The 13,748-nt window shown below is 32.7% G+C and overlaps 1 protein-coding gene across 12 annotated transcripts in view; it reads left to right on the top strand.

Annotated features, from left to right (window-relative positions):
• RTTN (rotatin) overlaps positions 1–13,748 on the top strand; it is a 91,843-nt gene that overhangs the window by 48,187 nt on the left and 29,908 nt on the right. For 11 of the 12 annotated variants that reach the window (XM_041123140.1, XM_041123138.1, XM_030012491.2 and 8 more), the window contains 5 exons: positions 1,011–1,118; positions 1,725–1,883; positions 3,261–3,332; positions 6,770–6,962; positions 9,112–9,194. In XM_041123140.1, coding sequence (XP_040979074.1) covers positions 1,011–1,118; positions 1,725–1,883; positions 3,261–3,332; positions 6,770–6,962; positions 9,112–9,194 — 615 coding nt within the window. The remainder of the gene's footprint in view (positions 1–1,010; positions 1,119–1,724; positions 1,884–3,260; positions 3,333–6,769; positions 6,963–9,111; positions 9,195–13,748) is intronic. The other variant, XM_030012492.2, reaches the window with a different exon arrangement.

The raw sequence follows: 13,748 nt of genomic DNA, 5'->3' as shown, positions 1-13,748 counted from the left end.
AAGTTATTTTTTTGCTCAGTAGCAGTATTATGAACCAGTATGGTTCTTCATTATTAGAACCGCCTTGTTAAGTTAGATATAAGATCCTTTAGCTCATACTGATGGTCAGAAGTTACTTACAGATGTTTGTAGGAATACACGAGAAATGGAGCATGTACTTAGGGTATACTAGAATTGCTGCAATGTTTTATTTGCTTGCTATGGTATCATTTCATTAGTCTTGCTTTGCTGACCTGTTTTGTATTTAATTTTGTATGTTAATGCCCTCCATCTTCAAATTCAAAGATTGTAAAATACTGTGGTTTTTGTAATTAATATTGTGTGTATTGAGAAGATCCAAGATGCGCTGCTCCAAATAAAACATCAGTCATCTATTGTTTAAAAATATACAAGACTGAGATGGTCAGAAAACACATACATAAAATTTTAGGTATCATGATTCATTATGAACTTAATGCATTGTTTGTGCACTGCCATGGTTAAACAGAGCACTTCGCAGGTATGGGGCTTTTTTTGACCTGAACTAAAGAAATTAATTTGCAAAGTCAAGTATGATTTCATGGAATCTGCAGCTAAGTAGTATGTGGTAGTGTGCCTGACTTTATTTAATCATGTGGCAGGTGCATGAAGAAAAAAGAATTAATTGTGATCAAAGAAGTAATTGCATGTTCTTATTTGGTAGTTTTCTGCACATATATAATATAAGAGAGAAAGACAGGTAATGTTAATAATAAGCAAAAATAAAAAATATAAGGAGTAAATTTTGAATAGAAATAATTGTCCCAGTATTTCAAGTAAAATATTTAATCTCTCTTTAACACTGCTGTCCCAATTCTATGAAGAAGACAACATAAACTTAATTTTACTCAGTAGGTGAAGTTAGGAGGTTAAATACATGTTTATAGAAACAGAATCAAAATGTCACTGGTAGCTTAGGCTGTTGGTAGACTGGCATGGCATTGAAAGAGTTGTAAAATAATTTATTAATTTATTTTCTGTTTCCTAATCAGGACTGGATATCTCTTTGGTCTTTGCCGTACGATAACAGTGAAGAACAAGCTGCTTCTCAGCTAGGTCTGGCATGGCTGATTCCTTTATGGGTGGATAGAGACCCTGAGGTTAGTTGATGTAATGTTAAGTTGATATCTTATTTTTACCCTTAAGTATTTGCAAAATTTTTGTTTCATTTTGTTTTACATTATTTAAAATGCTACTGACTATATCCTAAATAATAGTAACAATAAAGTTAAGGAGAATGTTTCTATATAAATATAATCTGAGAAATTCTTCCCTACATCTTCTGTCTTCTATGCTTTCATTAGTCACTGATGATCATGATTCATAAGCACTTTTCGTTGACGTTGCTGTTACTTAGCTGCCAAGCAGAAACATTTACATGAATTACAAATTTAGAGCAAATGTATTTGATGCAAATCTGTTAAATTTTGTTTGCTAAATAGAACTATTTTATGTGGTGAAATGTGAAGGATATTGAACACTATCTTAATATTTTTAAGTATTCAAAAATCTATTTTATTAATTCTGTCATTTTTTACTACACATAGTTGTGATTGTAAGGCCCGAGAAATATAGGAAAAGAGGCTGTTACTTTTTAAATTATACCCTTAAGCTCCAGATTCAGTTGATACAACTTAAGAGTTTAAAAAAATGTGTTGCTAATTACTGTAAGAAATATCACTTTGTGTTGTGCTTGTATATACTAGGTCAGATTTACAGCACTTGGAATAGGATCAGCTCTTTCATCTCTTGAAATAGGATGTATTGCTTTAGCAGAAAGTTGCCAGAACATTTCAGGAGGGCTGTGGGGAACAGTGATAAACATTCTTCTGGACCAGTCTGAATGTAGCATGGTACGCAGGGAGGTATGTTTCTTGTGCCCTACTGCTGTCTTAGATTGTCAAGTTTTTTTTCATTAAGGAGAAAAGATTTTTTTTATTATTATTTATTTTTTATTTTATGTATCTATTCTGTGATGCTGCACAACACCTACTGCTTTGTGAGTTACATACTACCTAATTAAAATAAATGTTTAGTTTCGTACTTAGAATTACTCAAGAAGCAACAAATACAGATGACTAGTGTAAAAGCAGAAATCTAAACAACACAAGTGAATGTACAAAAACTCCTAAGGCTTACTTGGGCAGACAAACAGGTTGCTAAAGTGTAACAAATTAGCACAGATTTTAATGGCTGTTTTGTTCCACTTATGAACACTTTGGTGCGTACTCATCACCTGATCTGTAGTAAATACCTCTTCATTGCAGACATGAAGTAATCTAATTTGCCTAGGCACTAAGTTTTATTTGTGAGAACTGAAAGTTTGTACTTGGGTAGAACAGCACATAGAACCTGTATAATACTATATTTAAACTGTGTACACCTTTTTTTTGCAACTTTCTATCAACTCTAGTTGTAAGGTTTTTCTTGATTTCCAATAACTAACAAAGAGCAACTGTGACAAATAGTGGGTTAGTTTCTTCCCAGCTCTGTTGCTCAACTAATTACATATTCCAAAGTAATATTTTGAATTTATTTGTCCAAAATGCTTTTGAGAATGTATGCTTCATTGTTTTAGTTAACTACCAAATCATTTTAGTAGTCTCATAAGGGTTAAGTTATTGACAAAAGATTGACAAAATGAGAAAAAAGCAGTTTCAGTCCACCCACATATACACGTGATATGTGTGTAATATAAATTAGAAAAACACACATGCCATATATTTAAAAAGGAAAATATTTGGAACGTATGTGTCTGTCCCAATGTGTTCCCTACATTATCCCAATTATTTTATAATAATTAAAAAACAATACATGAGGACAATAGAGTGAAGGGTCATAAACAGTTAACCAGGTTTTCCTGCTCAGGGATTTTTTTCCAGTACTTCTCGTTATGTAATGCTTATTCAACAGGATTGACTGTATTGGAACAGTGATAAAAGTATTTTATAAAAAAAAATTAAGTTTGTTTCCTAGTGATTTCTATTCCATCTCTTCCTTGTCTTTTTTTCCTTAGCAGCCTTCTCTTGTTCTAATGACATCTATCATAGGTGGAGTTTGAGGGTGTTTAGGTTATATACCCTTCTAATTATTCTTTTTTTCCAACGTGAACATGAAAATTCTTTGGTTTTTAATATACGGCTAAAGCAATGGAATAATATGTAGACTGTGGTGTTCAATCTGATGTGGTTTTTTGAACTGTAATGTCTAGATGGCAATATTGATGCTTTCGTTTCTTTCAGGCCGCTTTTATTCTACAAAATCTCCTTGTGATTCCAGTTCCTACAGAAGATGTGAAAGATTGTCTTTGGCAAGTGAGTGACTACTGCATTTGATGAGAAAGGTCCTAGTGTCACAGAGACGTTATTTGATACAAAAACTTATGTCAGTATACCTATAAAATATAAACTTAAAAAAACCTACATGTCGAAGGTAATGTTTTGGATAGAGAAATATACAAATAGGCAAACTTCTTTCAGACTTCCAGCAAGCTCAAGAAAAGAACCAGTTAGTTTGTATGTATGTTACATTCCATGAATATAGTATCTTTTGGCTCCTAGGAAAATTGCTTACTTACATAGTATCATTAATGTTTTAGGGTAGAAGTTGGTCATTTATTTTACCCACATTTGGAATACAACATGATTTGAGGGCTATGAGGAAGAAGAAATGCTGAGAATATGGTGTTTATAAAATGTTTTGAAAGAAATATGTAAGTGATGAGAAACAACCCTTTCCAAAGAAAGATGAAACTGCTTGTTGCTTAAGTCAATTTAAATGCTTCTTGAAAACATAACCCCTTGCTCAAAGCGGGGTGAACTAGAGCAGGTTGCTTGGGGCTGTGTCCAGTTGGATTTTGAGTATCTTGAAGGATGGAGACTCCACAATCTCTCTGGGCAACCTGTTCTAATGTTTGACTACCCTCACAGGGGAAAAAGTTTGTTCTTAAGTTTGAATAGAATTTCTGGTATTTCAATTTTTGCTCATTGCCTTTTGTCCTGTCACTGGATACCAATGAGAAGAGTCTGTCTCCCTTTACTTTCTCTCATCAGATATTTATACAAACCGGAGACTTTTCCAGTTCTGACCTTGAGTCAGTCATCTCATGTTACCTTCAGCAAGTCTGGTTCATTTTACATAAAGATCTTTGGATCTTACTTCCCCATTTTTCAAATTTTTGTGGCCTTGATACCTGTTCTTTCTGTCCGTCTTGCTCCTTCCAGTATGTGAGATTGTACCTATATGAGAAGTGTGTATGTTCTTTTTTTGAAGAAATTTGCAGATGCAACCATATCCTGTTTTATCTGTTCCTTTCTGCAAAAGATCAAGTTAGTGCTGAAAGACATTCCTCTTGTTTTACTAGGATAAGTTATCTATGATTTAGCTGCACCCAAAATCAATTATGCTATCACTTGCAGAGCTGCATTTTACAGTATGTCTTATCTTTTGCTTACATCTGATAATAAAGGAAAATGTTCAAGTAATCTTATGAATCTGGCCCTTGTTTCAGTCTTACTGCTTGTAGTTTATCAATGTGAATAGTAATTCTTTAAATCCATAATAGCAGGGGATTTACAAGGGGCAGCCATTGTGACTTGTTGATATAAACTCTGTTAAAAGTTGCTTAGTCTTTTTTTAAAACATTTCAACAGCTATGGTGAGGTGACAAAAATTGAATCCAGTTGTAGAATTCTGGATGAATTCCAGTGCAATTAATAGAAGCTTTGAGTCAATGTGATTCTTATTAAGAAGTGCAATTTAATGGAAATTGCTCATCACTTAAGTGTTCATGCTGAAAGATATTATCAAACAACACTTTATGGTAACTGGTAAATTAAAACTGTTGAAAATACAAACAACAATTAAAATTGTAAGACATCCAGGATCAAATTCTATATTTCAGAGTTACTTTTTTTTCCCTTGCACTGAATAAGATGGTTTGTCTGTTGACCTTAATGCAAGCAAGTTCAAAGGAGAGCTATTAAGTGGATCTCGATGAATAGCAGCAATAATGTACCATAGCCAAAGTAGAACATTATCATTTTATCCCTTAGGCAAATAGGGCTGGAAAAGGCAAGGCTGTTAATGGAGTTTGTAGGCCAGTATCTTCACGAGAATGTCTATGGTGTTGCTGTTACCTAATTGATCTGCTTTATAGTTCATTTTGATATGTCACTTTAAAAAGTGGCATAGGAAGTTTTTTTTGTTGTGAGTAAAGTTAACTGGTGCAAAGTATTCTAAGACTGCAACATACTGTGTTGTATGAAGATTGCTGAAGTTGGAGCACTGTATGAATGTAACTGATGAGTAACTCTTTTAGGGCCCTGTTGTACAGTAAAATATCTTGCTTAGCTTTTTAAACTGGCGAAGACAGTTCTGGATAGTAAAATTTTGACTAAATTTAACAAAACTTCCAAAGTATGCATTTGTTGTAGTTTATACAGTCTAAGTATATTGCTGACAGTGTACAAGTAAAGTTTTATAATTCATTGCAAACAGTTTACATGAAATACTACATTCTTCTTCAAAGTGTTTGTCCTATCTGTTTCTCCATTAATTGGCATAAAAAGCAAATAGTGAAAATAGTCTGTTTGTATGTTACAGAAACCAAAAAGAATGAGCAGTAGCCATCCAAAACTCTGCTTATAACTTACTCTGTAACACAAAATAATTTTTCTGCTTCTACTTTATCTGTTTTTTGTTTTGTTTTCTTGGAAAGTAAGCTTGCATTCAGTGTAAATGGAAGGGTTGGGGGAGATCTAGAGCCTCCTGGGGACAAATAGTGTTTTTCAAATTACTTATTTGCAGTTGATCTACGACTGCTCTCTCCTGACTGGCAAAGAAAGTTTCTAGTTAGCACTGATGAATTTTCTTTCCATAATTTTAACTAGTTTCTTTTTGAAGTACTGAAAGATGTCTCCTAAAACTGTCTTGCAGAATGTAATTGGTTTGGATTTTTCTCAGTCTGGGTTCTTTTGCCCATTTTTATGGTCACTCTAAAACAGGTTATGTTGTAGCTTAATAAAACTTGTTTTCTTCTGTTACCATAGAAAACACTGGAGAAATACTGTAAAAAAGGCAGTCAAATCAAACTGTTTATTTGAAATAAGACTATGTAGTCTTTCTTTTCGGGTGCAAATCCTTTGCTCTCAGAAGTTTTCCCTGAAGTCAGTATTTTAAAAGAAATGACTGAAAACCATTCTTCAAAGATAATTTCTTTCTTTTTATGTCTTGTTTTCTAAATAACTCTTTTATCATAGTAGACTGACATGTATAGATGTAGTATAATGGCAGTATGCTTTAGAACAGGGTGACCTTTTCAGGACATTTACTCTTAGTATGTATGCTCTTTTTCCAAAGAAAACTTATTTTATTAGTTGATATCTGTTAGTAGATTTAAATGAGTAATTAAAATTGTAAAGTCTCCCGATACTTATACCATCTATAAACCACCCAGTTACAGCTTTCTGTGGCTTTCTACTTAGCTGTTAACAAATTTCTCAGGAGCTAAATAGCTACTTCGATTTTGATAAATCATTACAGTTTTTGTAAAATATTATGATTTAGCTCAGCCTTAATAAAATCTACATTTTATTTTTGGAATCTATTAGTTATAGCCTGTAAACCAGCTATGTATGCACACACACACACACACACAGAGTTATTAGGCTTAATTCAGGGTTTTTTTAACAGTTTATTTTATGTAAAAATTCTTCTAAAGCAATAGTGTTTGTGGATTTCATGTCTTCAGGGTCCCTGTGTACATGATGAAGAATCTGGCCTCTCTCAGACAGGAAAACCTGCACTTAAGGCCCTTTTGCATCACTGCCAATTCTATGAACATGTGAATCAGATGGTGAAACACTGTTACCTAGGATGTTACATGTTTGATTTGAATTCTTCCAAGGAAGGCAACCTCATCATAGAAAAAGGTGGTATAACTGGTAAGTGATGTTAATGTAATCTTGTAGTATTTTAAACCTACTTAAGTAACTTCTAGTTTTGAGTAACTTACCTCAAATAATTCTTACTAAAAATGGAACGGAAAATGATTATATAAGCCATGAACTTAAATATGTTGTTAAGTCAAAATATTGCTCTGAGGATTTAAAAAGTAGATCAGTCACTAGTTTAACATATCTGAGAAAAGCTCTGAGCTGTTATTTACATCTTTAAAAAGTTACAGATGGAAAAGATGTAATCGGTTCTGCATTACATTTTCTTGATTTGTCCAACTTCAGAGATACATGAGTAGGAACGGACTCTAATATGCTCATGTTAGCTGCATTTTAAGACATTCAGATATAATTTAATTCATAGGCTGATCAAATTTAATACTCAGATTGCATTGATTTATTTTTTTAACCTATATACCCTTGGAGTATTTCAGATCTAACTTTTATATTGACTAATAATTTTCTGAGCAATATTTCTAAGTCTTACTATGATGCATTGTGGGAACCCACATTCTTGTCTAAATGAGTATTATGATCTTAAGGTTAGAAAGCTAGCAAATTTTTACTGATTGAGCTCTCTGAAGAACTGTTCAAGGGAGGGAAAATTAGTAAGTTCATCCTTTTTGATTTCTTTCTTTTTTTGTATGCTTAAGTTTCTCTATTTCCATCTTCTAAGGCTACAGATTTAAACAGTTCTTGTAGGTCTGCTTCTGTTAAACTTATGTTACAGAAGCATGAACAGAAGAGGAATGTTATTTCCCTTACCGAGTTATGACTTTGACAGACCCAAGGAAAAGAAATATTCTTGGTTAAGTCACTGAGTTATCAGAGAAGTACCTCAGCAGTATACAAAATTCCAGCCATAAAAATCCTCAGTTTCTTCTGTGGCTGCTTTATTTATCTATAAGTGTAATTTTTTTCAATTCCACACATTTAATTTCTCCCATGGTCCTCTTATTTGTGCCTCTTAGTAGTTCTGTTATCTGATGCAATATCATATCTAAGAGCAACTCAAACTCCAGGACTGTAGAATTTTTCAGTGAGCAGTTGAGATATGTTTTATCAGGTCATTGAAAAGCAAAGCCAAAAAAATGTTTTTCCAGGAGCTTTGAAATAAGGGGGAAGAATAATCTATGATATTTCAGGAACAACAAACAAAATTTTTGTTTATTTAAAAAAGGGAGGACAGGATGACATTTGCTCTGTCTCTAAAACTATAGTGCTTGAAAAGCTTGTAAATTCTTCATTCATGTGTTCAGAATTGTGTTGTTTATCTATAATGACCTGTTTCTGCTTTTTAGTAGGTCCCTTGTCATCTCTTAATAGAAGATCTTGCTTTGGTTTATCTTCCTGAAACTATTTTTGTCGGTTTTTTTCCCCAATGTAATTTCTTCACATTTTTCAGGAATATAAAAAAACTCATCTGCAAAGTTATGTTAAAACTAAAATTAGTTATCTCGGTTTAGTAATTAGCTAAGATACATATAGGACTTCTACTTTTGTGGGTTTTGCACTCAGAATCTGTGTAATCTAGTGCTTTATTCTTTGTTGTTTTCTAAATGTATGAAAGCCTCAAAACCTATTATTGACAGGCTTGTGCTATAAAATTTTTGGCACTCTTTATTCTGAAACAGATTTACAAAGTAATTCTGCCTTCATTATATTTATGAATATGGGTTCTCTTGAAACTGCTTCTCTTAAAATGTGAATTTGAAGTTTTTTGAAGATGAGCACATCTGTTCATTATGTTTGTGCTGTGAGACCCCTGTATCTTCAATACTTTTGTACTATTACATTTTAAATAAAACTAAATCTGAACTATTTCACACGACTAAAGGCTATGTAACTGCAGTTTGAGCTACGTGTAGCTTTTTCCATACTATTTTATGTTGCACTGAAAATTGTATTTTATTTAATTTCTGTTTATTCAAGGGATTTGCTGGATAAGAATTCGTAGGTACAGTGTGTGAAAACTTATATTCTGAGATCTTTGGATGGATAACTGTGGTTGGCTACTTTTTCTGTTTCATTCAAACAATCCTTTGAAAGGCTTGTTATGCTCTCTGCTGGTCTTATAGTAATGAAAAAGAAAACTTTTTTTGTTCATTTGTGATTTTTGATTCCTGTTTTCCTACAGATTTTGATGATTCTCTTAATCTTTGGAAGGGTCCATCCAGTCAAAGCCAATCTTCACATTCTCAGTCAACATCTGAAACTATGGTAACTTGCAGAGTAATCTATTTATTTTAAATGTAAAGTTGTTCCTTAGATGCTTTAAAGAAATGTAACACTCTTACAAATGCTAAAAAAAAAACCAACAAAACACAAAACAAAACTGAAACTAAACTGAAAATTAAAAACCTGAAACTAAATTGGAATTTACTCTGAAGTAGCTTTAATATGCTAAAGAAAACTTTTATAGTTATTTACCCGAGCAAAAATAAGTAAAATAGCTTACCTTGACTAGCTAAATGCATAAGGCAGTACTGTATTATGTAGCTTCTCACAGCAAGACGTATTCTCCAGAGATTACTTTGTAATTGGATTTATTGACAAAATGCAGTCATCTTCATCTATAGTTGTCACTTCTGCTGCTTTTATCTAAACTGTCCTTTCAGAGTGAACCTATATTTACACTACACAGCTACAGAACTGGATCAATCAAAACCACATAAGTACATTGGGTTAAATATTCTGTGTCATAATAAACTCTGGATTCTGAAAATGCTTTTATAAAATGTAGAAGTGGCACAAGTGTTTGCAAGACCCGAAATAGACAAGAAAAATATAAGAAGGCAGGTGGCTGCTTGAAAAATTTGTTTCTGGCTAGGAAGATTACTGCAATGAAAGGCTGTAAACATATGCTGTCTTTCAAGATGGCAAATGCAAAGGAAGAGAAATTGAAACACATTCTTCCAGTTCCAGATTAGATTTGCAATATCAGATCAGGCTGTGGAGGAAGCTTTTGTAACATTCACTAGTTACCTGATAAAAATCATATGTTTTCAAAGACTGCAGCATAACTCCAAGAACACTCTGACATGTTGCACTGAAATCCATTTCAATAATTTTATATTTTCTTCAAAAATTTTTGATTTATGAATAACCATCTAGTGTATTATGGAAGCCATAAAATCATAGCTCAGAAGTTTCCTTTCTGTTAAACAGATGTGCTGATATGACAAAGACTGGTAAAGCACAACAAGATACTGTCTTATTTTATTGACTAAAATTGTTATGCCCAGTTTTGCTGTGGATCATGACTAAAAATAACATAGAATAGTCAGTATTGAAATTTTGTCTCAAAATATTTCACAATTATAATTTTTCCTTACTGTTTTGACTCTGTTATAAATGTATTGCTGTCTAGTACTGTTACTGTTATCTGGCACATTTCTAATAATAATTGAGGAAGAAGTATACTCTAGTTTTAAGCTAAAATTTCTTTCTTGGAAATTTCATTAATGAATTTGATTTTCATTCATCTAAAACAAAACACCCCCCCCCCCCCCCCCCCCAAACGCCTTAGGGTTATTTTAAACACAAGTATTCAAATTTGAATATTTGAAACTAAAATAAATGAAAGTGCATGTAAATCAGGAAGTAGATGCTAACATGAATACTGCTTAAAATAACATTTACATAAGAATCTCAGGTTTAAAAGCAGTTTCCAAATTGCTTTTTACTGAATGAATTGACTGCCACTTTCTTATTGGAATAAAAGTTGAACAAATTTCATCTTGTTTTGTTCATGTTACTTCAGTGAAAAGTTAAATTTCAGCCATTCTTATCAGGGTTGAGTGTCTAATCTGTTTAAAATTGTGCTTGAGATCTCATGAGGAGCTGAAGAGTTCATTACATGAAATTGCTTCAGCTTCAGTAGCTTAAAAAGGGAAAAAATATTTTGGAATCTACTAGATCAAATTAATGGTTTTTTTATTTATGTGTGTAAAGTAGCATCATAGTTTAACATAAAAGCACAGCTCTACTATTCCATTTAACAAATGGACAACTAATTATTTAAAGTGGAAAGCACAATGTAACACTAAGATAGTCATTTGTATCAGTCTCCCAGATGTTGTAGAATTCATGTTTGCTAACATTATGCCCTTACAGTTAATGTAAGAGAGTTTTATTTGTTTGGTTTTTGTTTTGTTTTACTCCTTCCCCTTATACATATGAAGATTTCACACAAAAATTTTGATTGTCATTTATAGAAGTTAATTTAATTTCCATTTGTCCTTCATGGACCTTTTTAGCAGCTGTAAACTCTTGTTTTTATTACCTAAGTTTCTTACCTTTAAAAAAATACTGGTGCTGACATGACAGATGGTAAGTTTCCAAGCTGGAAGGCAAGATGCAGAGGTCTGATGTTCCAATGCCAATATTAATTAGGAGAAGAAAGATAGACGTAGGGAACCGAGGCTAAATACAAACTGTATTTCAGCGGGCAGTTAATGACTGTCAATTTTCTATCTAGTAAAGTTTGGAAATACTTCTAAAAACTCAAACTTGTCCTGAAGTCAGGCATTTGCAATTTATTCATATGTAACTTCAAATTTTATGTTCCTACAGTTTGGCCCAAAGAATTCCATTTTGATGGATGACAAAAAGAAATACTTTTATGAAGTCATTACCAAAAGTTTGTAGAAGTTTGTCTCCAAATTTTATATATTGATGGTAGCAAGATGATGTAGTTATTCCAAGCCCACTAGATGGCATGCTTTCCCCATCGCAGATGAAAGGGAGTCTGCAGGTCTTACTGAAGGGGAAGATGTTTTTCTTTGTGTATGGTACAGGTTTGATGACAACAGCCACAAATAATTGAGAGTTACCAGCTATCAAACCAAATAGTATTGTTCCTATCAGAAGCTCTTCTCTAATATTTTAATAATTTTTTTTTAAAAAAAGTTCTAAATATGTCTATATCCATTCATTTCATGAATGTCAGTCTAGAAAGCTGAAACTGTTTTTTTTTCTTCAGTAAGCCACATCCTGAAGATCTTTGCAGAAGCAAAAGTGATGTCTTTTTACTGAATTATGTGAATTTCTTTTCTGTGAAGAGAAAAGGTCTGCTGAATTTTTTGTTTTTAATTTTATATTTGAAAACAGTTCTGACAAAAAGACACTATTAGTTTTCTCTGTTTTCAGATTTCATGTAACCAATACTTTGATTGAGCTATCTGCTATCAAAGGGTGATTTCACACAGGGTTCATATAACCTTAAGTAAAAATAGTATCTAAATTACTTTTTGGCTTCATCTTTTTTTTTTTTTTCTCCCCCATCCCCAAATTTTTCCCCAAATTTGCAGAAAGTAAAATTGAGAAAATTAAAAAGCAAGTACATTAATAACAAAAATCTTTCTGTTTTAGTTTAGTCTATAAAATAGTCTGTCAGAGGTCTTGCAGAAGCCATAAGTACAATTTTGCCTGTTTTATAGAGTAAAGAATAGCAACGTGGGGATGAAATCAATGATTCAAGGTCATGTAGAAGAGAGCAGCAGAGCTGGATTGTCTGTACTCTGTTAACTCATATGCACTATACTCGGTGTCTTTAAGATTTCAGTGGATTACAGATTTTTGTCAAATTTATCTTTATTTTTCTGTAAATTGGAATGTGGATACTGCAAAAAATCCAATTCTGAGAAGATTAAAAATCTATGTCTTTTATAGAATTCATGGTTTAAACATTAACTCAAGTTATCATTATAGAGAACAAATCCTTATTCTTATTTTAACCAACATGTTGTTTTGTGTTTAATACGTATGATTGAGAACACCAATTGGCATGGAGATACTTGCTTTGCACTGCATAAACGCCCTAGGGCTGTTCTGTGCCCAGGGCTGCTTAGCAAAATGAGCAGTTATTTAAAAACTTGAGCTAAAAATGCTGCAGGTTAAAGATCTACAGATATTTCCCAGATAGCTTTAAGTCATGGCCATTCTTTCCTATGAAATCTTCTTGCTATTTTATAAAAATGTGTGCTTTATTTTCTGGAACCATGGTTACCAGAGTGCTATACAGTTAAGTGATTTAAACCTTTGAAAAGAGAACTGAATGGGATTAATCACTGTGAGCCTATTAAAGCAATGCCAGAGGCATTTTTATACTAGAGGTTAAGAAAAGACCTTTTATTCATTTCTAGTAGATAAACGGCAAAACCCTCACTCAGACAATTTTTGTGTTCTTTTGTAGTAGTTCTAATCTGCAGTCATCATCTCCCCCCCAACCCTTTCTTTTCCCCAATTAAACCCCCTTTCAAAGTCTTTTGTTTCACTGTTAAGCGAAAGAATATGGTGGCAGTAGTAAACATCCTGTACTAGATACAATGTCTCAGATCCCCAGTTCATCCTTATCAAAGGTGATTTATAAAAGCGGTAATATCTTTTCTTTCCTGGAAGGCAGAGCATTGTGGAAACAACTTCATTATGTTACTGTATGTTTTCTGTTAAGATAGCAGAAAATTTCTGGTTTTAACCCGTGTCCCACTGTGAAGCAATTACCAATAAATGTTTCATCAGTGCAGGAAGCTGATACTTTTCTAACCAGATAAAGCTTTTATTGATTTTTTTTTTTTTTTAACATAATCTAAGACCTTATTTTTATTTCTTTGCCCAAAGTGTTTAGACAGTTTTAGAAGATGGAGAAAGAATTGCTGTGCAATGTAGAAGATATTATTTGCTAGGATGTGAAAGCTCGTATAAATTCATAATAAGTATCTTTAATATGACTCTCAGCATAGTAATAATTCCTTTTAAGGCTTTACTTGTTGC

Source organism: Aquila chrysaetos, chromosome 4 (assembly GCF_900496995.4).
Source record: "Aquila chrysaetos chrysaetos chromosome 4, bAquChr1.4, whole genome shotgun sequence".
Classification (NCBI taxonomy): domain Eukaryota; kingdom Metazoa; phylum Chordata; class Aves; order Accipitriformes; family Accipitridae; genus Aquila; species Aquila chrysaetos.
The sequence above is the reverse complement of the archived record's forward strand: the minus strand, read 5'-3'. Positions and strand labels throughout refer to the sequence as shown.